General features: G+C 43.5%; 1 protein-coding gene across 1 annotated transcript; it reads right to left on the reverse strand.

The window, feature by feature from the left end:
• Nucleotides 1-283: 283 nt before the first annotated feature.
• Nucleotides 284-22635, reverse strand: kcnb1 (potassium voltage-gated channel, Shab-related subfamily, member 1). Its single transcript, XM_084029122.1, has 2 exons — nucleotides 21981-22635; nucleotides 284-3232 (listed from the first exon to the last, which is right to left on the reverse strand). The coding sequence occupies exons 1-2, from the start codon at nucleotides 22554-22556 to the stop codon at nucleotides 1316-1318; spliced, it is 2493 nt and encodes an 830-aa protein (XP_083885248.1). The 5' UTR covers nucleotides 22557-22635; the 3' UTR covers nucleotides 284-1315.
• Nucleotides 22636-23815: the final 1180 nt, after the last annotated feature.

Here is a 23815-nt window from a genome sequence, read left to right on the forward strand (position 1 = left end):
ATATTTAGTGCCACTGAAGTTTATTATGATGATTAAAGGATGAAAGTAGTGATGGAAAACACCCCCCGTTTTTTAATACACACATATTTCATCATCTGAGAGTGTGATCTCTTTGGACGCTTTCATGTTGGTCAAAAGAAAAGCCAGTGCATGCTGAACATCTGATACTAAAATTGAAACTTGACGTTTATAATCATATACTGTAAACATAAAAAAAACGATATTGGAATATATGGATTTTCATTTCATTTTTGAAAAGCATCTCATGTTTTTGTATGTTGACTGATTGGGTGCATGCATGCGTCATAAATGTGCGCTTAATGCAGCAATCAAGCTTATGTGAGCCCGTATCGAAAATTCTTGGTCCACTACCATAACTTAAAATAAAAATGATACTGAGGTGCAAAGACAATATTCACTGGTCAGGATTTGAAAGTATCATCCATCATTCTCACCATGACATGACAACATAGGGGATAGCAACATTGTGTTCTAAGAAAGAGCACTCATCATAATGGATGATGGGATGAAGCCTCCAATAACTGCAGCCTCTGTGCCAAGACATTGAACCTTACACAGAATTACTCTTCACATATGACACAGTAGACTAGCAAAGTACGTATTTCTATAAGGAACTTTCTCTTATCTAGGCTATATAAAAATAAATCAGGTAAGACAATCTCAAGAGTGTGTATACATGAATTACCATTAGATCACCCATCAACATTCACGCTCACTCACACACATGCACACGCACACGCACGCTTACAGTATATGCAGACATGCACACCCCTACGAATGTAAATGACTAAGGCCAGTTTTGGGAATGGAGGGCACAAGTCAGTAACTTATAGGCTTCTAGGTCCTCTCCTGTATCTCCAAGACTACAAAATGGATTGGGACTCAGTAATGTGGGCAGCAGGGATTTGTTTTCTTAGAGAGTTTAGAGATATCCCCCTGCTGTTAAAACCATCATTCTCGGTTTTCTTAATCTGACAACTCTGCTCCCATGTGGATCTCTAAACAGACCCGTTGGCTACCTGGGAGGGCTCTTTTGTTTTGTGTAATACCACTAGTAGGAATGAGTTGAAGGAGGGGCAGTGACATTCTCCAATTTAAAAGTGTTTTTCTCCCAGAGTATTCTCCAAACACGTTGACCCTGAGCTTAGTGCCGAATGGCATGCTCAGGTAATTTGTGAAATGTTTCGGTGAGAACCTTTGTCTCTCCTTCTTCCTTTTCTGGCTTAAAGAGTGTGTTAAGTCTGTCTGGTGTCTCTGGTCCCAGCTTCCTGTTTATTTCCGCTGTACTTGTACCTCAGAGGCTTTTATCCAAAGTATTTTGACGCCCCCTCTCAACCTTTGGTCTACGTACCATATCAGGCCCTACGTGATTCTCATGAGCTATCCCACGGATTGCTTCAATAGGAAATAGACAGTTCTGGCCCAGTATTTTTTGGGCTGCTTCTAAATGGTTGGCGCCCTTCTGGTAATTGATGTTGATGCTGCGTTTAGGGCTTGAACCAGCCAAAAGACGCTCTGAGGGACTGGCGTCGGATATGTCGCGGAGGTGCTCATCATCATCTGTATCGGCGTCGATGTATTTGCTGATGGATGAGTCGTGAAAGGTGAAGACAGTTGCAGCCAGGGTAGTGCTATCTGGGGACTTTGGCGGGGTTCTGCTGCTGGCAGTTGTGTAGATTGAAACTTCAGGGCTTAACAGAGACTGGTCTGACAGGACTGAGCTATCTGAGAGCGGGGATGGGCCTGACCCCCCCTCACTGTGACAGCCTCCTTTGGGGATAAGGCCTTTTGAGGAATTGCCGGAAAAGAAGAATCTCCGTGCGTTCTCGGAGCACGAGGGTTTTGTGATAGACACAGCAGTCAGCATAGGCTCGTACTCCCCAGTGGTTTGCTGTCCTGTTTTTGCACTGCCATGCTGGGAGAAAGCTGTAGCCGCACTGTGGGAGAACCGGTTGCTTTCGAGGTCCATTGCTGGACTATAGGGGTAACGTGGATTCTCCTGGAAGTCTGTAGCACAACTGATATAGCTGTCAATGCTGGACAAGCTTTTCATGTCCCCCACTCCTTCTCTGGTTCCTATCACTGGTGGCCTGTGATCTTGGATGGCCCCCAGCTCTATCTCATCCCTCTGTTTGCCAACTCTGGAGCCCCTGTCTTTAGCATTCAGGTTTGGCTGGGATTGCGTCTTGGCCATCTGGTTGTACATCTCCTCGAGCTTCTGAACATTAAGCCTCTGAGGACTGATGGCCCGGGCCTTGTCGGGAGAGCCTAACTCCTGGGCGTTGAAGGAGCGGTTTGAGCTCGTCTCAGATGCACCTCTCTTGGGAGTCCATTTCCAACGGCTTGGAGAGAGATGGTTGTCATGGGGCCTCTCACTCTTCTCTACCACCACATCCATCAGTTCTGCACTGCGAGCAAATGCCTCTTTCAAATTCATTGAGACGATGCTCCCATTTCTCTTTGCCCTCTCTAGGGCCTCTCTTCGTTTAAGTGCTTTTTCCTGCCTCTTCTGCTCTTTGTAGAATTCAGAGAAGTTATTTACAATAATGGGAATGGGTAGGGCAATCACCAGTACTCCAGCTATGCAGCACAACCCCCCCACTATCTTTCCCAGTAGAGTTTTTGGGTAGATGTCTCCGTAGCCTACTGTGGTCATAGTAATAGTAGCCCACCAGAAAGAAGCTGGAATGCTTTTAAACTTTGTATCCTCCTCGTCCTTCTCGGCAAAGAACACCAGACTGGAGAAGATCATGATGCCCATCGCCAGGAAAAGAATAAGCAGGCCCAGCTCATTGTAACTCCTCCTAAGAGTGAAGCCCAGAGACTGAAGGCCTGTGGAGTGACGAGCCAGCTTCAGAATACGCAAGATGCGCATAATCCGAAAAATCTGAACCACGCGGCGGACATTCTGAAATTGCAGTACACTCTTGTTGGATTCTGTCAGGAAGATGGTGACGTAGTAGGGCAAGATGGCCAGCAGGTCGATGACGTTCAGAGGACCCTTAAAGAACTTCCACTTGTTGGGGGAGGAGAGGAAGCGAAGCAGGTACTCCATGGTAAACCAAGCAATACATACAGCTTCCACGTGGGCCAGTTGTGGGTTGTCTGAAGACTGGCCAAACTCATCTGTGTCCTGCAGCTCTGGAAGGGTGTTCAGAGACAAGGCAATGGTGGATAGCACGATGAAGAGGATGGAGATAATGGCCAGGATCTGAAAGACAAATGTATACAAGTTTTATGAGTAAGAACTGCAGGATCAGGGAATTACACTTATAATTTAAAATCAGATATTGCATGTATCCAAGCATAACTTCCTTTTTCTGATTAGACAATTACACCCAACACAAGATACAATTAATACACATTCGGTGTATTTAAAATTGGGTATAATTACATTATGAAAGTGCTCATAATTCCAATAACTTAACATTCTAAAAAAAACCTTTAATAAATACCTGACAGTGTGAGATGTGTGACTGGCTGAAAACTAATGGATTGAATTGACTTGGACCGCTAATTTATTCATGACTCACTTATCGGGCTTATCTGCATGAGTGAGTTTGCTTCAGTGGAGAATATATTGTTTTGCAACCAACAAGCAAAACAGACTACAGTGTGGACATCTTCCATGATGTCTCAAATTGTCAGATATTTAATCAATTAAGAAAGGTTGATGAAGGTTGAAGGTGACAATCCATCTAATACATGTTCAGATAGTTTCCACCAAAGAAGTGACAGACAGTTGTGGAGATAATCTCACATTCGATCCTTTTCAGTATCCAGCAAATCAATTGCATAAAGCAAGATGAAAAGTCTGTGATCATAGAACTGGGGTTACAGAATGTTATCCTCATGCTATTTCCAGCCTGTTCCTCCCTCTAACAGTCTGTGTAGATTCTTGTTGCCTGTCACTGGCACCACCATAACATAAAAATTACCATGTGATAGTCACATAGGGACAGAATGTCACCAGAATCCCCTGCACTAGATGATTTATCTGTACACAGTACAGAGTCTGGGAAGATTGTCAGAAAACAGCATCCTGAGACACACACACACACACAGACACACACACACACACACACACACACACACACACACGTCCCCGCCCCCCACTTCACCAATCATGCTAACAAGCAAGTACATGGTGTTAGGCTATACCTCTTTTAGCACTGTATGACAGCTCCCGTCTTTACCAGCATTCGCAGTGTAAACAACAAAAAAAAAAAAAATCACAGCATTTGCTTTGAAGCCTATTATTCTCAAGCGGGAGCATGTGAGTGACTGTTATACCACAGCGATGTTTCACAGCTATCCAGCTTGTAATATATCCCACCAACCCCACTTACAGCTCAGATAAAAGATGTAACGGTGATCAGCGTACCAATTAGCCACTGAGATTACAGCTGACACCCCAAGGAGGTTGAAGTATATATATTTGTAGATTATCCAATAGGAATCAGTAAGAAATCTCCTTACCTTCATTTTATTTACATAATATTTTCTTCTGTATGGTATTACACAACAAGACAACTTCCAATTTTGTGTAAATGTGCTTCCATAATCCACCCTAAAGGCAACTTTTGTGGGAGGCTTCAAAACTGATTCAAGAACCGTGAACTCAGCTAGCGCGGGTAATGTGGCAGGTGAGCATCTGTTTCTTAAGTGGACCAAGGACAGGATAACTCCATGAATTAAAGTCGTCACCTGTATAATAACCCTGAATGACTCCGAGATATCACAGGACTAAACAGCACAACTTGGAGAATAGTGTAGGAGGTTGTAGCTGGAGCACAGATCCTGTTTTGGCAATAGCCCACACAAAGGAGGTTCGGATGTTACGTGATGAAATAAAACGGAGAAAATGTGTGCAGCACAGAGTAAAATGCAATGGAGTCATATTCACAAGACAGACATGGAGGGAGCATTAAATGTAGACGAGTAGGAAATTAATTATCTCATTGTGATTTAATTTGAATCATAAAAGAGTGCAAAAATATGAATTTCCTCCTCCCTAAGCTTGTTAAGCTTCATCCAAACCTCATCCAAGAATGGATCCACTGGTTAAACAGACAGTCACTTGTGTAAACAAATAGACCAAAGGCCAGCGTAGAGCACATGATGTGGGGTTTCCCTATATCGTCCAGAGGAAATGCAAAGCACAGCAGCAGAAATAGGGCAATAGCAACGGTTGTCAGGAGGTGATTGACAGCGTGGGCCTTGACAACGGCCTAATAATTCGGGAGTCCACTCCCAAGAGTAATAGTGATGGCAAAAGAGCCAATATCATCTACGGCCAATCAGAGCAGGGAGGACACTGTTGCCATAGCGTCATGGCAGATATGAATAATGACCCTATCTGTTTATTTTCTTCCCCTCTGTGTGCCTCTCCTCCTGCCCTGGAGAAAACCTATTTGAATCAAACACTTCAGGAGCAGAGTGTTGCTGGGACCGGAGAGCGAAGGTGGAGCTGACAGGTGCAGCACAAAACTGAAGTGATAGAGAGGACGCAGCGCTGTCAGGAATGGGGAAAAATGTTGTTAAAGAGAAAAATATGTATATCAAATCCTTTATATTATACCTATCTTTGTAAAAAAAAAAAAAAAAAAGAAACACAACAAAAAAAACCTCTTAAATGTCCCATATTGTGATTTCCATGTCTTTCTGATTATTATTATAAAGCAGGTTCAGGTGTGATATAAATTCTACACAACTCCTTCAAACGAGCCGTCAAGATTTCCGTACAGTTCCAGCATCACAACTTTACAATATACAGAGCATTTCACAGTTTTAAATGCAGACATTCGAAATGTGTCCCCGTTTATTTCCAGTCGCATTGTATGCGGATGACATCAATTGACAGGAAGTAAACATGGACCCAAGCTGTTGCCCGGCAACGTAATGCCGTTGATACAAGACAAAGGGTGAGTAGGAGTGTAGTCAGATAGACAATCTGAAAAATAATAAAATAAAATCAAACCTGTAAACACGTTCTAGTGGAAACCCTTGAACCAGGAAATATAAATAGTATGTAAGTAAGAGTAATGAGTCAGAAAAAGGATGCTGATAACGAACCCTAAAAAAATCTGGAAGCCGTGGGAGATTGTCGCTACAGAGACGCAGCACGAAAAAGAACAGAGGTTATAGGATTGAGATGCTATAAAAAGGTCGCTAATGAAGGCACACTGGCGTTGCTGTGTAACATTGTGGTTATGAGGTCAAGTTCCACAAGGAAACCCTGCTCGTTTCCCACCGGACCCGTGTCCCTGTTGCCTCTGCAACCTGTGCAGCTCCACGCTCGCTCACACTGCCCTGCTTGTCTCTATCTCTTTCACTCCTTGGTGGTTTAATGTCACAGGGCGCTAATTGCATCAAAGAATGGCGCTGCAAATCTGAGATAAACCTTTCGGTGCACATAAAGGAGACCACAAACAAACACATGTCAAGGAAAAGGTTGCACGGAGCCCCAGACATGACCGTAATGGCATTAACACAATTATATGCTATTTATAGATTCTCAGTGGACCCCGGGGCTACACGAAACGTATGTGCATGCCTCGTGATGTGTGATTAATGCTCTATTATCACAACAGGATTATATGGACACAAAAAGTGAAAGTGACTTCCAGTGAATGCTCCTTGGTGGCCTAGTAAAGGGAGGGAAGAAGGAAGGGAGGGAGATATTTATATCCAGAGGCGGGAGGAAAAGACGACATGTATGCCAAAGGAGGAGATGGAGGGAAAGAGAGGTGCTTGTGCGGTGCCTGTTCGGCAGATTGACAGGGAATCCCACTGCGACTGGAAACAAAGCCAGATTATACTGGTTCGTGTCTTTAGTGACATATCCTCATTTGGCTCAGCAGACACAATAGTCCACACGCAGACCTGCTATGGGACAAGGTGACACCAGCCTTTATTAGGCTGTTTGAAAAGATATCAAGGACACAGTTGGTTGCCCTCAAAAAACCACCCAAACGCACACACACAACGTGTGACATTCTCCTTTGAATTACATATGGGAGGGGAATCATATCGACTACAGGGAATACGCCTTTAGACAAGACGGTAATTGCACAGGGACCACCGGCTCATACACTATACATACACCAAAACAATTCCTGCTCTCTGGAGGCCCGTACACTTGGGGCCCCAGAAAAAAAGAACGTCCCATTAATTTTACAATTAGTCCTGACTGTAGCCGTACTTGCGTTTTTGTCCGCCACCAGCTTTCACTCGGAATACGATGGCCTGGTTTTATGTTGGCTGTGTCCCACAAGCTGTGATTCATTTGCTTTGTGCTACATTGGGTTTTGTATGGGTCGGGTCCATTCATCTGTCTCCCCAGCACTCGCCCAACCAGGAGGCGACCTTGAACCTTTTTGCATTTTTTTCCCCCGTATAAACTGTCAAAAAATGAGCGGTATTATAAATCAGATGTTAACCATTAAATCCCCTGCTGATAATGGGAGCACAGAACTGAAGGAAATTACAGTAGCGGGCACTAGGGCATCGGCTAATATTAGATTTCTTTTTTTGGCTACTTCAGAGCAATGAAAAAGAGCTGTAACACTGACGTATTATATAAAGGTGTTGTTTTGAACGTGTTATCAAGAAGTTACTGACTAGCAGTCATTTGGGGTCATTATTGTGGCCACACACCACCAATATTCATAATCTTCTCATTTGGATTTGGTCTTCACCAGTCTTGAGTGAATTTTTTTGGCTCTTTAGTTGCTAAATGCACAATTCGTTCACCAACTAGTCCCTAACTTTTGTTTGGTAGCGTACAGCGGGTCTGTCTGAGATTATTTCCTTTGGCTAAACTGTAAAGTTGTGGGTCGTAAAACCAGTTGAACGATGCTAACACGCTAACACGTAGTGTTGAGGGGTACCGCAGTGTCAGATGAACATTTTCTGTGGGTTTCCTTTCACATGACACACAGTCATCTAATTCATTGGTATAAGAATGTGTAATTTTGGCAGAGCAGCCACTAAGGCCCCAAGGAACAATATGGGATAATGCAAAACAGTGTAGCAGTAGTGGAAGTACAGAAATATCTATCTAAAGTTAGCTTGACTTTGCTGTCACCACCAAGGCTACCAGACGGCTGTGGCTCAGAGGGAGAGTGAGTCTTTGAGTATAAAGCACCTTGAGTAGCTAGTAAGCTTGAAAAGCGCTATATAAATGCAGGTCCATTTACCATTTACCAGCAGCAGCAAAACCTCTGACTGCCTTGAATTGAGCAAAGTGGGATTTATTATATTATATGTATTAAGGTCAACTGTAATCCTTTTGTAAGAGGACGATTTCAGATGCATTTCTTCAAAGGTTTCTACACTCATGATGGTTTGTTAATCAACTTTAGGTTTGTTTAAGTTTTTTTTTTTTGGTGCAGGTGCACCTCAGGTTAGTGTCCTCACATGCATTAAGTTTGGTGGCATCCCTGATGACAGTTCAGGGACTCCCGGGCTCCCAGTGCACCGGCTGGCACCTTTCTCATTAGCAGCAACAGGAGCAACGGACACACCGTTGTGCTTTCGTAGCGGAAGCTCCTGTTCCTGTGAATCCCAAGAGCAGTCGCCTGTTAACTCTGCCAGCGCTCACACCCAAGAATGACAGACTACTCTAAAACTTCCACTTAACACTTAAAAAGGCATGGATTTTAAGCGAAGGTGTATTTATTTCATCCCGAGTTGATCATTAAGATCCCCCGACTAGCTGAGTTGCTTTCCCATGGTCCCCTGAGCCACATCCGAGGCCACAGGGATACCATGCAACACTCTCCCAGCCTCGACTGCCAGCCACTGTCACCATGACAACCCCCTTGAAGCTCGACAGGAGGTGGCTACGTGGACCTGCTTGTGAAAAGCAAGTCTGACATAGTCTCCTTCTCTACCTCCCTCTCTCCTTCGCTTTCCTTCTCTCCCTGATTTGTACCTCATTCAAAGCTCACCCAGCTTTGAACCATCTGTACTGCTCGTCTCTAGGTTTTTTTTTTCCTCTTACTGTCAGATTGCTGTTTGTATTTCAGGTGCTGTGCCGCCTTCTCTGCATGCATTTTTAATCACGTTTTCTTAAAAGCTAAAGAGTTCACAATTACGAAGCTCCATCATCGGGAGCAGATGTTTGAATTGTATGCCACACTTTGGCTTTTATACGATCCGACTGGATGCACAGTGCACGTTAGCTCCGTCTTCATCGAGATGTTATTGCCAGTGGTCGATAGTATGAGCGCAATAATCTGAGCGTTAAATAATGTGTTATAATTCACACCCCTGATTCTGAATGTCGAAGGGCTCTGCCTCAGTGCCTGCGAAAGAGATGGGTTTCCATGGAGACGGGAGGAGACTGTGTCTTCCACATTTCCCCCAGCATGAGAGCTTAAAACACACACATGCACACACACACATTTGCAGTGGCTCAGCTGTAGTCTGCCCACCCTACATCACTTCTGCTCGTAACTTTGAAAAGCAGATCCTCGTTTATCTTAACCTCCCGCATCTTGCCAAAATGCACACGTCGTATCTTGTGGCTCTTCGAGGGAGCGACTGCCACTTCAGCTTCCTACGCAAATGCACAGACCTGTAGGTTCAAACTAGTCACCTATGATCATCACCTTGCTCCTCTATCTCTAAGGCTACCGCACTTCTAACCCCTTGTGTGTGTCTTAATGATTTGGCAGCTACTCCTGCAGGGCTTGATTTCCATCCCTGTGATGGTTAAGAGTTATTTGCTGAACTCATCTGCACATATATTGCAAAAGGCAGTCTAAAAGTCACATTAGCCTGATAGATTTTGCATCGTTCAGATGACTGCATTATATTCAATTTAATTAAGTTTCATTAGGCCCTTGACTTTGCTTCATCTGTGAGTATATTCCAAATATTTGCTTTAAGTAGCAGCATTTAACATATTCAACAATATTCTTTTTTTCCTCAAATGTAACCCCCTGAAACACTAAGTACTTTGAGGATATTTCGAAAACCTGAAACATGCCATTTTTGGGGCCTTCGTAAAAAAAAAAAAAAAATCCCCTAACTCTTACAGTGCTAAAGTGCACCGCATCCCCATTCAGTAAACTGCTAATGTAGGTAGGAAATCTATGCCTGGACCATCCATCTCCTGAATGAATCCCACCTCATCTCCTCTCTCACTCAATTATTCATGCGTTTTCAGATGAAGAAGAGAATCCAGACTCAGCATCTATATTTAAACTCTGACTGGTCCATGGTGGCCGTATAAATAGAAACAGTATAGGGTCTGGTCTCGCACCCAAAGGAGGCTGCCTTTATCAGGGATTTTAACTGGGGGTATGCAGCATTTATTGGAAGGAGATGAAAGACGGCTTGGTCAGTGTTGTGAAGAGGCCTTTCTGTGGGCAAATATCATAGTGCATATAAATGTGTGGAAAAAGCACAACCTGCTTCCGCTGTCTGTTAAACGTCTGAAGAATTCTCACCGCGGTCATCTCCCCACCGCGTGAAATACCTCGTCCTTAGCAACGACGACACGCTGTCGAAAATCATCACAAGGATTTGCTGTATTGCACTTTTAATAGAAAGTTCCGCACCGGATATTACCTCTTTATTGGGCTCATTTTTATTTATTGCAAACGGCAGAGAATGTCACGGTATTCTCAGAAGGAAAATGTAAACACGAGAGAAGCATTGATTTGAAACGCAAAGAGACAGAGACAGAGAAAGAGTGACACACACACACACACACACACACACACACACACACACACACACACACACACAACCCCTCTATAGACCCATACACACAGTCAATCAACAATGCTGCCTGAATAGAAGGCAGCTGTGAGTCTCAGCATCACAGAAATGACAGTTGCCATGGTGATGGTGACATTGAACTTTTAAACATTTTTAGTGACGGCGGTGAGAAATAAAAGAGAGAGGGAGGGAGCGCAAAAACCGTTCAAAGGCGGTGAGAAAACAACAAGACTTGAACTAGAAGATGTAAATGTGGCGTAATTGTGTTCACAGAGCAAGATTCGCCTTAATCCGGCGCTCCGGCGCATGTTTACTGCAGATAGTCTGCTCACTAAGGCGTAACATTACACAGGGCCCATATTTCACAGTTTGTGAGAGCTCAGTGGCCATTCAGGGTCAGTGCTGTTAATCCATTTGAGGAGCAAATCCTTGGTAACCGGACAGCTATTTATGCACGATTTGTACTGAAAACAGCCTCCTGAAATAATCAAATAACTACCCCGACATGTGAGACGGCGCAGCATTCCACAAAGATGAGCACAATATCCATGTACAATATGTAATTCAATTACTGCAGCGCTACAGGAGGCTCTGTGCTCTACACATGTAAATACATGCGCCAGAGGATAATTAACGAAACCATACACCCTTCTTAGTTACTCTTGCTATGCCTGAAGCTTTCCACCTCATCCTCACATCGCACACAAGTTTACAGTGAGATATTTAGAAGTTCTAGGAATGAGATTCAGTCAGCTGGCAACTCATGCTTAGTTACTAAGCAACCAATCACGATGACAAAGTTGCCTTGATTTACCGGAAAGCCTCATCGACTAAACTAAACAAAAGTAAAAAAATATGTATATTTCCAGCATTGTAAATCTCTCACAGCACTGCTTTTGATTCATCTGGCTGACCTTTCAACCGTGTGATTTCCTCCGACGGAGGAAATCTCTAAATGATGAACTTCTCCATATATTTACGTCGGACTGACATTTACGGGAGAAAGAAAACACATCAGCTGTGATTGGCCGGTTGTTCCTACCATGCACACTGCTTTGACGTATGGAGAATAAAGCTTCGACAGACTTGCCATGCCTAGTTACGGTTGCTAAGCTGTGATAGGACAAGCACTGTTTGGGGGAGGGGCTTTGGAACAGTCAACTTGATCGGAAGAAGTATTGTTAATGTTTAAATAAAAGCCAGAAACACTGTATAAGTGTGATGATGATGCGTGTGTGTGTGTGTGTGTGTGTGTGTGTGTACTAGTAGTAGTAGTAGTCGTGTCCCAGGCCGGTGAAAGTGCTCATCAAGGTGAAAGGCGTCTCGCACCAGTAGTCAAGTGCTCTCTCCCCACCATCACAGTCGCCTATGGGCTTGATGAAGGTTTCTCCTTCACTTTAGTGGATTCTATTTCTGCCTCTGCCCTTCACACCATGGTGTTTCTAGGATTTGAGGACATTCAGTCCAGAGGTTCTTCCCCCGAGGAATTTTTATTGATAAAAAACACTCTATTTTGTTGCTTTTCATGTGTGTATCGCAAACATGGTTGTTTAGTTTTCAGAATAACTATGAATTGTAATGTTAGAAATCGTAATAGTAGAAACTTAACAACAATCACACAATTATATATTTTTATATCTAGTTTTTACTACTACTTATTTTTTTTTCTGCTGTAATCCTGTGGATGTCCTCACTGTGGGCCTATACAAGGTCGATTAGTAAAACAAAATATGATAAATGAATAAATGTTGATGTATTATTATAGATTAAACTACCCAGCAGTATACAGTAAGTTATTAAAATAAGCCCCACCATTACAAGCTGCAGTGGTAAAGCAATGAACACATTTTAACATTTGGTTATTTAGGTATATTTTGATGATAATACCTTTTACTTGAGTATTTTTTTGAATGCAGGGCTTTCACTTTCACCAGCAGTACTGCTACTTTTCCTTGAGATCTTCCACCACTCCTATGTTGCCTATTGTTTATTGAAATATTAAAAGGCTCACACAATTTTCAGATACGTATCAAGGAGTGTATTGATTTATAGAGCTTGTTGTTTTGTTCACATATATGGATGTGTATTGGATATGGTGCACAGGGGGTTCATTTGACAGGCATCTCTGCACTGCCTCAGTGTGTGTGTGTGTGTGTGTGTGTGTGTGTGTGTGTGTGTGTGTGTGTGTGTGTGTGTGTGTGTGTGTGTGTGTGTGTGTGTGTGTGTGTGTGTGTGTGTGTGTGTGTGTGTGTGTGTGTGTGTGTGTGTGTGTGTGTGTGTGTGTGTGTGTGTGTGTGTGTGTGTGGCTATACATCCAATGAATTGCACAGCGCAGACGTAAAAGGTCATGATATACACCTCAGAGGTCTGAGCCTGGACACCAAATGTTCACTCATAGTACACGTGGGTCAGCTGACTGAAGTGGTGGTTTTCTACTTCATGTGGCAGTGTGCTGACTTGTGACAAAGGTCCCACATCAGATCTATATCCATACGGTGTGCATCTTCACTGACCGAGCCTGACTGAGCAGGTGAATGATAAAAACAGAAAACCAGTTAAATGTTAATAGACTCCGGTTTTTCTGTTTTGTTTGTATCTCAAAAGTCTTGAGCCTTTTTTGGGGATATAAATTCTAACTTAAATCCTGTGTTCACATCAACGACATCACCTTTTTTTACTTTCACTTACTTTTCACTTCATTCTCTCTTCAAAATTGGATTGTTGGCAGGAGAAGTGGCATTGTGCTCATTTCCAAATGACCTCACAATCGCTGCCAGAGGCAAATCTATTGCTGCCGTGCTAACTGTCCCAGATGTGTGAAATCTAAAAGACTATTTTCAGTTTGGATACTCCACAAAAAGGGAACTCTGTTGCTCAAACGACGCCAGTGTTTTACAGTAGGCCGAGTCATACAGCCATGTATGATTAAACAGCCGGTTGATGAGGGCTCTCTCTGAGGATTAGCACTGATTCGGTACTTTCAATATTAATCACTCACTCACTGAGACTCTCAGCTGATACTTGTACGTCTATGAGTAAGACTGCATGTCACTCCAACCGGAACACTGAAACTATAATAAACTATACTCATATTAAACTACTACGCTGTCAAATACATTTAGACGATTTGGGTCTTCAATACTGATTTTTTTGTAACAAAATCCAAACCAGATGCTTTTCTTCTTTTAGCCTCTGGGAATGTGGCCGATTGTCCCGCATAGCCTCGTCCTTTAGAATTGAATCCAGTCCAAAGGCAACCATAGCCTCAAACGGCTGATACTCTCAATGAAAGTCATCAACGACTTACCAATTACTAAGTATTCTTTTTCCAATATGATCTTTTAGGGCTTTTATTTTATCTGTGGAATGACACGAAAGGAGGCGAGAGAGAGGCGATGACAATAAGCGGGTTGGAATTGAAATGGGGTCGCTGCCACGGACTCGTCTGCCATGTCTACGTGTGATGTGAAGGTTCAAACAATGAGAGAAATTGCTTATCATTTTGAATAATGAGGAATAAGAACATTTGAGGCCATGTTAATTGAGGCCTTACAGACACAAGCCTATGACTCATATTGATTCCTGTACATGAAGGAAACAGAAATGTGAGGCGTACTGCGACGTCATACGCTGACAACCCAGAGTTTGAAGTGTTCCCGCAGGCTAAAGAAGAGTGAATATCCAACCGTCATTATCTGCTAGATTTCCCCTTAGTCATAAAGCGACTTCCGACTTCGTTTTCTCTACTGTTTCTCTGATTCAGCCTCCACGTCTCACAGTCGTTTTCTCTTTCATTTACAGTCCCAAATCTCTTGATCTATTTTGTTTTCTTTCTCCCTTCTAGTCTTTGCTCCTCAGGCTTCGTCCTCTCGGGGACGGTGAAGCGTTAGCGTCTTTCACTCAGTGCTCACGTAACGGCTCAACTCCAAATTGAATGAAGAAAGGAGCTGTCGAGCTCCGCGGTGGTGGCAGTCCACTATTCTTGACCACCTCCACGATCTTGTCTTCCGCTACACAATCAGAGCCATTCCTGTGGTGTGTGTTCAGTTCATCAGTGACAAAAGCATTATATATTTAGCGAGAGAACTCAAGGATTGCTACCCTGATGACCAGATTTATGTAACTCATAAACACACTTATGCATTTTAGTCACCGATCAGACAGAACGTGTCCACTGGAATACATTCTGCAAAAGGAAATGGAGCAAAACGAACACGCTGTGTCCTCGCATTCACCTATTCAGCAGCAGGAATAAAACGAAGCTGTGCCCTCGTGCAAGCCTAAAAAAGCTGAGATGACGCCACCAATCCTGAACTATCCGCTACAAAATGCACGACGCGGCCACCAGAGAATCAGCCCTCTGCACATTAACGGTGAATGAGCGTTAAAATATTCAGCGTGATGTTAAAACCGATACTAAATAATCCCAAACCTCTCCAAACATCTGGAAATGTGTGGAGGATTTCAATCCTGTAACATTTTCAATACATTTCTACACGCCAGTATTAACACGAACCATAATAATACAAAAAGAATGCCTCTTAAGATATTTTCGTCCCAAAAAGGGACAAAACGCACTATCAACAAAGTTAAAAACCCATCCCAACCCCCGAGAACCCCATTCCCTAACTGTGGCCATCAGGCCAAACTTCTGCTTATATTGTGTAATCTATCCAGCCAGACTGTTGACTGCGACAGAAACAGCTAAAGAGTGAGGATTAACAAGTCCAAGTGGACATCTGCACACTCCTCAGTGTTTCCCCTCTGAGGTCTAGATGTATGTAATGTTTTTGTGACTATCACACCAAGAGCTCGGAAGACCAGAATTGCTCCCTCCAGCTGGATCGGTGTTAATGCTTAAGTGTATGCACTCACTGTCCTGTATAAATAGCAGCTGCATTAATCAATATTTCATATTACAAGAGGGTCAAATTAAGTATAATGTGAAAGGGGTCATCCGGGAAGGATCCACAGAGAATTATATGACAACTCTGCAGGTCTCCTCAGCTCTAAGAATGATTTTAGCTCTGGTTTTTCTGGCCGAAGCAGCCTAGCCTAAAAGCACTGATACACCCAGAGTAAGCTAGTAAAGTAAAGCTGCTCTGTGTCTGCTGGATCTGTAAAGAAGCAATTGTTTGCCATATCAACTTTATACAGCGATGATACTTTAATCGCATGTTTACAACATATCCCCGCTACCCCCAGGTTGCCAAAAAAAATAAATAATCAAAACGTGGAATTCAACAAATACGTTCTTGCCAAATTTCATCGAAATGATTTGGTTGCTAGTTATTCTCCCACAAACTTGATCCAGTCTGCACCATACAGTATGCGAGAAGAGAAATATTCCGCCTCCCTCATGGCATATAAACAGACTTCGAGTGCTCCGACGTGTTTTCCCGTGACTTTGCAAATTAATTTGTAATGAGCATGCAGGATACGGAAAGGATCCATCTCTCATGCTTCATGAGATCAAGATCACAATTGCTCAGCAGATGCACACAACCCTCAACGTGCCACAATCTGTCTGGCTACGATGTAAATCACTACTTTTCATCGTTCCTGGTTTTATAGATCAGAACAGGTCCAAAAAAAATGTGGTCTTGTTCATTTTAGCTGGAAATTAACTGCTCTCATACTGCCCTGATGTACAGGTTTGCATGCTCTTATTCTGAAATCAAAATTATTCATTAACACATTTTTGAGACATAAAAAAACACCATTAATTACATTCGGCAAAAGAACGATTTTCTCTGAATGTTTAATCTTAATCTCCGCTGGTTTTCATACTGTCTGCTCTTCATTATAGGAATCCAATATGAACAAATATAGGTGTGTTTGTGTGTGTGTGTGTGTGTGTGTGTGTGTATATATATATATATATATATATATGCATGCGTGTGTTGTCTTAACAGTGACAACACAATTGGTCATAGGTGAGAGCTCCTAATCAATTCCCTCGGCTCTTCACTGACAGGCAGAGAGAGAGAGAGAGAGAGAGAGAGAGAGAGAGAGAGAGAGAGAGAGAGAGAGAGAGAGAGAGAGAGAGAGAGAGAGAGAGAGAGAGAGAGAGAGAGAGAGAGAGAGAGAGAGAGAGAGAGAGAGAGAGAGAGAGACCAGCATGAAAGCAATCGTTGAGGCCCTCCATCTCCAAGTACACATGATCCCAGCTTATATCTCTGCCGCACACAAACCCAGACAACACAGACAAATAACCTGAGAATGTCTGATGCGTTATTTCCCCGCCTCCCCCCAAATCCCATGTCAAGCACACATTTGTGACTCTGCAGCTTCCTGCCATTAAAATGACATGAGATACTTGAGTGGGTCTGGAATAAGGCCTGTGGGCCGCCTGCAGCGCGGCGGCGGCGCTGTCGGCTCCTAGCAGGGACTGGCGGAGCAGCGAGGCAAAGCCCTGCGTCTGGCTGGAGGAGGAGCAGCTGGGTCTATCCACAGATGGCTGTTCGCTGCCAGAGGCCCCGCTAGATTAGTCTGACGACACACATTAAGAATAACTATATGGAAATAGCCCAATATTCTATGCTGATGGTCTTGTTCGCTTGTGTGGGTCATATATGACTCACTTTCTTTCCTCAAGTAAACTTCGATCGTGCTCTTAAGTGGGTTTTGTTTCCTCAACTGTAGCTTCCCGTGAAGAGAGTAGTTTATTTTGAAAAAGACACAATGCGTGTCACAAGGGGAAACTGCAAAGCCGATGCTGAGTGGTACTTAGTGCGCCATAGTCTGAAGCTTAGGAGCATTGACCAAGCTGTGTAATTTGACACGTTTGGGGTGAGAATGAATTGAATGTGCTGGCTCATCATGTCGTAGTTTGGTCTGTGGCACGTTAATCTTGGGAGTTGGCGGGCGAGACTGCAGATGGAGCATTCTCCTTTGGTGAGATACTCAGTCTAGAAAAACAAACTCCAGCCCCCTGAATTGGGACACGCCACTCTGGTCTTGTTTGTTTGTGACTTCCATCGTCATCCAGCGTGTTATTGGCTTTGTAGCCGTCAGAAATAGTGGTCTGTTCTCATCTGGTTGCCTCATGTCTTGGATTCTGCTGCAGACTGATTTACGAGTAGGAATGTTTCCAAACCGTACGCATGGATCATCTTTAGTGTGACGTGAGAGGAGCATAATTGGAATTTGTCGCCTGCCATCTGATGCACAATACTCAATTTGATGGTTCTCAATTTTTTGGATTCACAGAGGACAGAAATGACAGAAGCATTTCTGGCTTTGGCTTCGCAGGTACATTGGTTGATTCTGGATTCTTGTTAATGAAATCTTGATATAGAAATGTTGTCTCAAATGTGATTATTCACTTGAGCTTGTTAATTTTTGAATGAAATACAAATTTGACCACAAATTGTAAATTATACTGCAGTATCCTAATAATGAATAAGTAGAATCACATCAGTATTGTAATAGTTAATGTTTTGTTTGTCAGTGATGATTGAGTGATATTCTCAGCACCCAATTTGTTGACGCCCAATCGTTCTGGCATTATCAACGACGAGAAACAACCCAAATTTCCGATGACATTACATAAATGCCACTGCCGGGGAAATGGGGCTTTCCTCGGCGACGATCTGACTGCTGGGCGCTGCTTTGCCAGCGGACAATCTTATTTTACGGTGACTTCCAATCTGACTTCAGCGAGAGACACACAATGCTGTGGCTCACAATGAATGTAAACGGAGAGAGAGGGACGCTTCAAATTGGGCCCGGAGTCTCATGGAGAATAATTAACGTGACATTTGCCTGACATTTAGTCGGAGGTATAGTGGAGGAGCCTGGAGAAGGGGAGGAAGGAAGAGAGATATGAGCCAGTGAGGGGAAAAGAGAGAGGAAGGATGACAAGGCAGGAAGAACACAGGCAAGATTTTTTTTTTTTTTTTTTTTCCCGGCTCGTCTTGACAAATATTTCAGCCTCTGCTCTCTTTCTTATGCAGACACTAAAATACAGGAACTAAGCCGAAGTGCTCACAGAAACACAAATAGACCTACCCTAACGTTCAGGACACACTCCTTCGCTGATGATAAAATGATGCTTTTGTTGCTTGGTAACCACCACGTTATAGCGTTGGCCATCTGTTTATGAGCTGTTACATATACATTTCCATCTCGGACCACACAGCTGATCAACTCCGGGGCAATCTGTGGTCGGAGTCGGACCGCTCAACAAGCCCACAGTTTGCCCCAGACTGGTAAAAAAATGACTAAGTCAATACATCAACCCCTATCAAGGCTTTTAGTAGTTTGGTCAGCGGGTTCATGTTGCCCTTTTAAGCTAATTAGGAATTGACAAACCCTGCCTCTAGCTGTGTCAAGGTTACTCTCTTTTTTCTGGAGCGCCATCTCCCACTAGGCTTATAATAATGCCGGGAGAAGAGACGATGAACTTGTTTTCTTTTCTTTTTTTTAATGGGAAGCCAGAGCTGCAGCTGCTCATTAATTGGTGGTTATTGAGAGCTATATGTTTGCAGGGAACAATATGCCCGAGCACTTTGCCGTGTCATTATTTCCGGAGCGCTCCCATCTTGGTTCAGCACTTCAGATCTGTTCTCCCCGGCGATGTTTTTGAGAAATTGCAGATATCAGGGTGCGATAATGGAGACAGCGGCCCGTGGTCTGCTCCGAGTGGTCATCTCCTTTTTGTAGGCTACAGCACTTCCTTAGCGCTAACGCAATCGACATTGATTTTACATCTCTTTGATTCCCACGAAGAAGACGTTTCACGGACAGACCCGCGTAAGTCGTTTCTGTTTGTGTGTGTGTGTGTGTGTGTGTGTGTGTGTGTGTGTGTGTGTGTGTGTGTGTGTGTGTGTGTGTGTGTGTGCGTGTGCGTGCGTGCGTGTGTGAGTTCTCAACAAATCTTCATCGCAAAGCGTCAGCCAGCACACTAATAGTTCAATTTCACATATATTTCCCAAAACGAGGCCTTTTAAAAACAGTGTGGGAAAGAGACGCGTCCTCTTTGATCCCTCCAATCCAGCCCAGAAGAGTGTGATCAAAGGCTGCTCATGTTTAACACGGCTCGGTCTCCCAGGTTGCAATCGCAGGCGTGGCTCTCTGAAAAGCCTGCTGAGGGCCAACTGTTTTTTTTTTTTTTTAGCAAAAACTAAAGGTGAGCAAACCAGATAGTCAGCACGCTCAGCCATGGCTTTCAGATGGGGAAATATTGTGCAGTAGGTACAAATTTCAATATCTAACTGTGACACAGATGTTACAAACAAAATGCAGGGATCCTAAAAAAAAATGCTTGATCATGGACTGCTTTATTAACCAACAGTTAAAAAATGTATTGTAAAAATGCATCTCTCACTATAGTTTTTTATTGAAATATGCGCAATAATGACAACACATCTTATCCCTCCCCCCCAAGCACTCAATACTCCTCAAAAGATGAGTCAAACAGTCCTAAATTATTTCTGACTTGTTGTTTATGTGCACCATAATATTCAATATCCCAGCCTCCTGCAGAATATCTCAAATCCAATTGGCTCAGGGTGATGCAGGCTGGGGTTCAAAATCCAGAGGATGAACTAAAAAATAAATTAATTCTATATGTATTTCATGGTGTAAGCAATGGCAGCACAGTGAAATATAAATGATTTACTGGGGCACGGCCAGTGCACAAGGTTACACACAGTGTGAGCGTGCATGAGTGACTTTTCTGGATGTGTGTTTTGAAGGTGTTTATTGTGAGTGTGTGCATATGATGATTATGCAGTTAAGAACGGATAGCCCCCATACTTTAAAGGTGAGTTAATAACATTGCAATGGACTCATAAGTAATAAGAGCATTACAGGAGATGCAGATAATGAACCCTGTGCGATGAAGGTGGTTAAATGCATCCAGAGAGCTGCTCTCGCTGTCAGACGAAGATAAGCATTTTCTAGTTCTTGAGCGATAATGGCAGATAATAGCGCACACATCCCACACTGATAAATCACATCCGTTGGCTTTTTTTGTACAATTTCCACTCTCAACGTCGTGTCGTGTTCTGTGTTTGTGTGTGGAAGCTCGGAACAATCAAAACATGAGTTAACACAAGAGCAAAAAACACGAGCTGTCCTATTCGACTCGTGAATTTTAGCAGGTCTGAAAATGACACAACTTTTGTTTTCGTATTGTGTTTTGATGGCAGGCCTATTGATATTGTCTAACAACGACAGCATCCCACGTTAGTTCATTGCCACAAACAATACGCGACAGTGAGAGCATTGTTGTAACGGCTCCACTATTTGGTATTCAGAAGATGTAGAGGAGTGATGTCTACCTGAGCAGAGGATGAATTATGCAAGCTTCTCCGTGTTTGTTTACGTCGGCAAGCCGGCCACGTGCCCATGTTTAAGCATGTGAGCGTGCCCCACTGTGCACCGCTCTCATGGCGGTTACAGCTGGTAACGCCGACCGGCGGCGTCATGGTAGCGTAGCACCCAGCCTCCCGTCCCCCCCCCTCGGGGAAACACCGTTAGCTCCGTCAGCACGTTTGCTTTCTACTGTAAAGGTGCGTTCAAATGCGAGGCGACGACAGTATGAGCATCTCAACGATGATTGGCTTTCGCATCAGAGTGTCACACAACACATTTTATATTTCAAATCAAGCTAAAATACTTCATCTCGAGCAAATGGCAAATGGACCTACATTTATGTAGCGCCTTTCTAGCTAACTAGCTACTCAAGGCGCTTCACACTACATTCAGTCACTTTTACGCGTTCACACACACATTCATGATTCACTGATGGCAGAGGAGCTGCCCGCACATCAGGATCTAACTCATTCATACACCTGAAGGATACCAAAGATAGACTGGAGGAGCCGGGATTCGAACCGCCAATCTTCCGATTGGAGGATGACTAGCTTTACCTCTGAGCCACAGCCGATATATATACCGGTGTATATATATTTTTAAATCGCCTGATGTGAGCAGGTTTGTTCATCATATTCATCATCTTAGTTTAGCGTGTTGGCAAGCTAACATTTGCTAATTTTCACGAATAACAAAGGATGAGGAATGTCACTCGTTTTGCAGGTTATGCTTCTGTGTGTGTGTGTGTGTGTGTGTGTGTGTGTGTGTGTGTGTGTGTGTGTGTGTGTGTGTGTGTGTGTGTGTGTGTGTGTGTGTGTGTGTGTGTGTGTGTGTGTGTGTGTGTGTGTGTGTGTGTGTGTTGCTCCAACCAGTCACACCCAACATCCAAAAACGACAGTTACCTTTGCTGCAACAGACGAGCTGGGCTTTTCCAGGAGGTCCCAAAGTTTCTTGCGTTTTTCGGCGCAGCAAGTGTTGTCAAATTCTTCTCCCTCCCTGTCTTTCATGTTGTCGGCCTCTCGTTTGAGCTCCTCGTTCATTTGCTCCTTCTTCTGGTGGTACCTCGCCTGGCAACACGACTCCAGGTAGATCTCGTCGATGCCCCAGTAGTCGAGCTCTTGGCTGAACGACAGGGCGCACATCTCTTCCATCATGTGCAGCTTCCCCGTGCGGTAGAAATTCAGGATGGACGTGAACGCCCCCGGATGCCGGTCAAAAAAGTACTCGTTCTCCTCGAGGTTGTAGTCGTCGCACACTTCCATCAGAGATTCGTGGGTGTTGCAGTCTCGTAGCTTCCCCAATCGTGTTCGTGGTAGCCTATCTAACGTTCGCCACAAGACCTCGTGTGGGAGACCTCCGACGTTCAGCCTGACTCTGCGGTAACACGACTTGCTGCGCATGATGTCCACCGGTTCAGGTGGCAGCGACGACGTGGAGCGGGAGCCGGCTTTGTTTAACTCTGCCAAGGATTTCTCCATGATGACTTTAGGTTGAGGGATCAGGCAAACATCCAGGGCTATGGACTACAGTTGGTCCTGCTTTCTTTCATTATTGTATCTAAAGGATTGAAAAAAACAAAAAAAGAAATCATGAGTATTCTAGGATTCGACGCAAATGTCAATCATCTGAACTAATATGGCGATAAAAGATTTAGGCCCCCGTGCCTCATGGTTAATTTAGAGCCTGTGTGTCAGGAGTCAAGCAGGTCACAAGAAGATTTCAAAAGAAAGGAAGAAACGATGATTGTTTTTATTTTTCAGAGCAGTATTTCTTCAATCCTGGTCCTAGTTTGTCTTACAAGTCCTTGATTAGATTGATAGATTGCATATTGGCAGGTAACTGCAGGGTCCTCAATACCATACTTCAAAGTCACTGGTTTAATTGTTTTTAAATCACTGTCTATCGTTTCAAGACATTTAAGTCTCATCGCCATAGCAGCAGTATTGTCTGATTCAAATTATTTTCATGAATTCTTCATTATCTAATTTCTCAACCTACGTCACACTCTTTGATTTGTTAGAAAATGATTTCCTGTGTGAAGTTGACTCAGGAAAGATCACACACATTAGGAGCAGAAAGCAAGTGTAAAGATACTTTTTTTTTTTACTTAATATTGTTCTGTTAGCTAAACAACTAGAAATAAACCCAATTGAATGAAATCTCCCACCAAACAGCTGAAAATCAGTGGGGGACTAAAGACAATAATTGAATGCTGTTTTTAAAAAGCTCCAGGGGAGAGAGAGTGATGAGAAACGGCTCAATTGTATTATTCTCTCTGGACATTTCACTTCTATCATCTTTGAATTAGATTTTAAATTACTTTTCTAATCAGCACCAAATCTACAAGCTAAGATTCATGTGCTGAATCTAATGAACCTAAGATTTGGGTTCTTGAGATGACTCACACCTGATGGCAGTCTGCAGGATCATACATTACTATTTGGGGCGAAAAAAAACCCCCCAACAACCTATATATCGGGGTACAAATTCAACACCTTGTTGAATCCTAAAACTTTAAAACAAACTTGCACTGACTCATTCCATAGACATCTCTCTAGTGACTGATATGTGATCGATAATACATGTCCACGTGATTGTTTTTTTCAGCGTTTGGCTGCGCGACGCCCATGCAGCGCTGCGGGAGGAGAGTGTGAGCGCTGTCCACTCTGGTGGTGCTGAAACACCAGGAAGCCTCGTTCACCGGCTCCCCCGGGGGAGAAGGGGGGAGAAGCGGGGG

This window comes from Eutrigla gurnardus, assembly GCF_963514095.1.
Source record: "Eutrigla gurnardus genome assembly, chromosome: 2".
Classification (NCBI taxonomy): Eukaryota; Metazoa; Chordata; class Actinopteri; order Perciformes; family Triglidae; genus Eutrigla; species Eutrigla gurnardus.

What these genes read in the sequence shown, in the direction of transcription:
- kcnb1 (XM_084029122.1), bottom strand. Translation starts at nt 22,556, where the DNA reads ATGGAGAAATCCTTGGCAGAGTTAAACAAAGCCGGCTCCCGCTCCACG. An exon ending in GCTCGTCTGTTGCAGCAAAG is followed by an intron (nt 3,233 to 21,980) that starts GTAACTGTCGTT and finishes TTTGTCTTTCAG; the next exon opens with ATCCTGGCCATTATCTCCAT.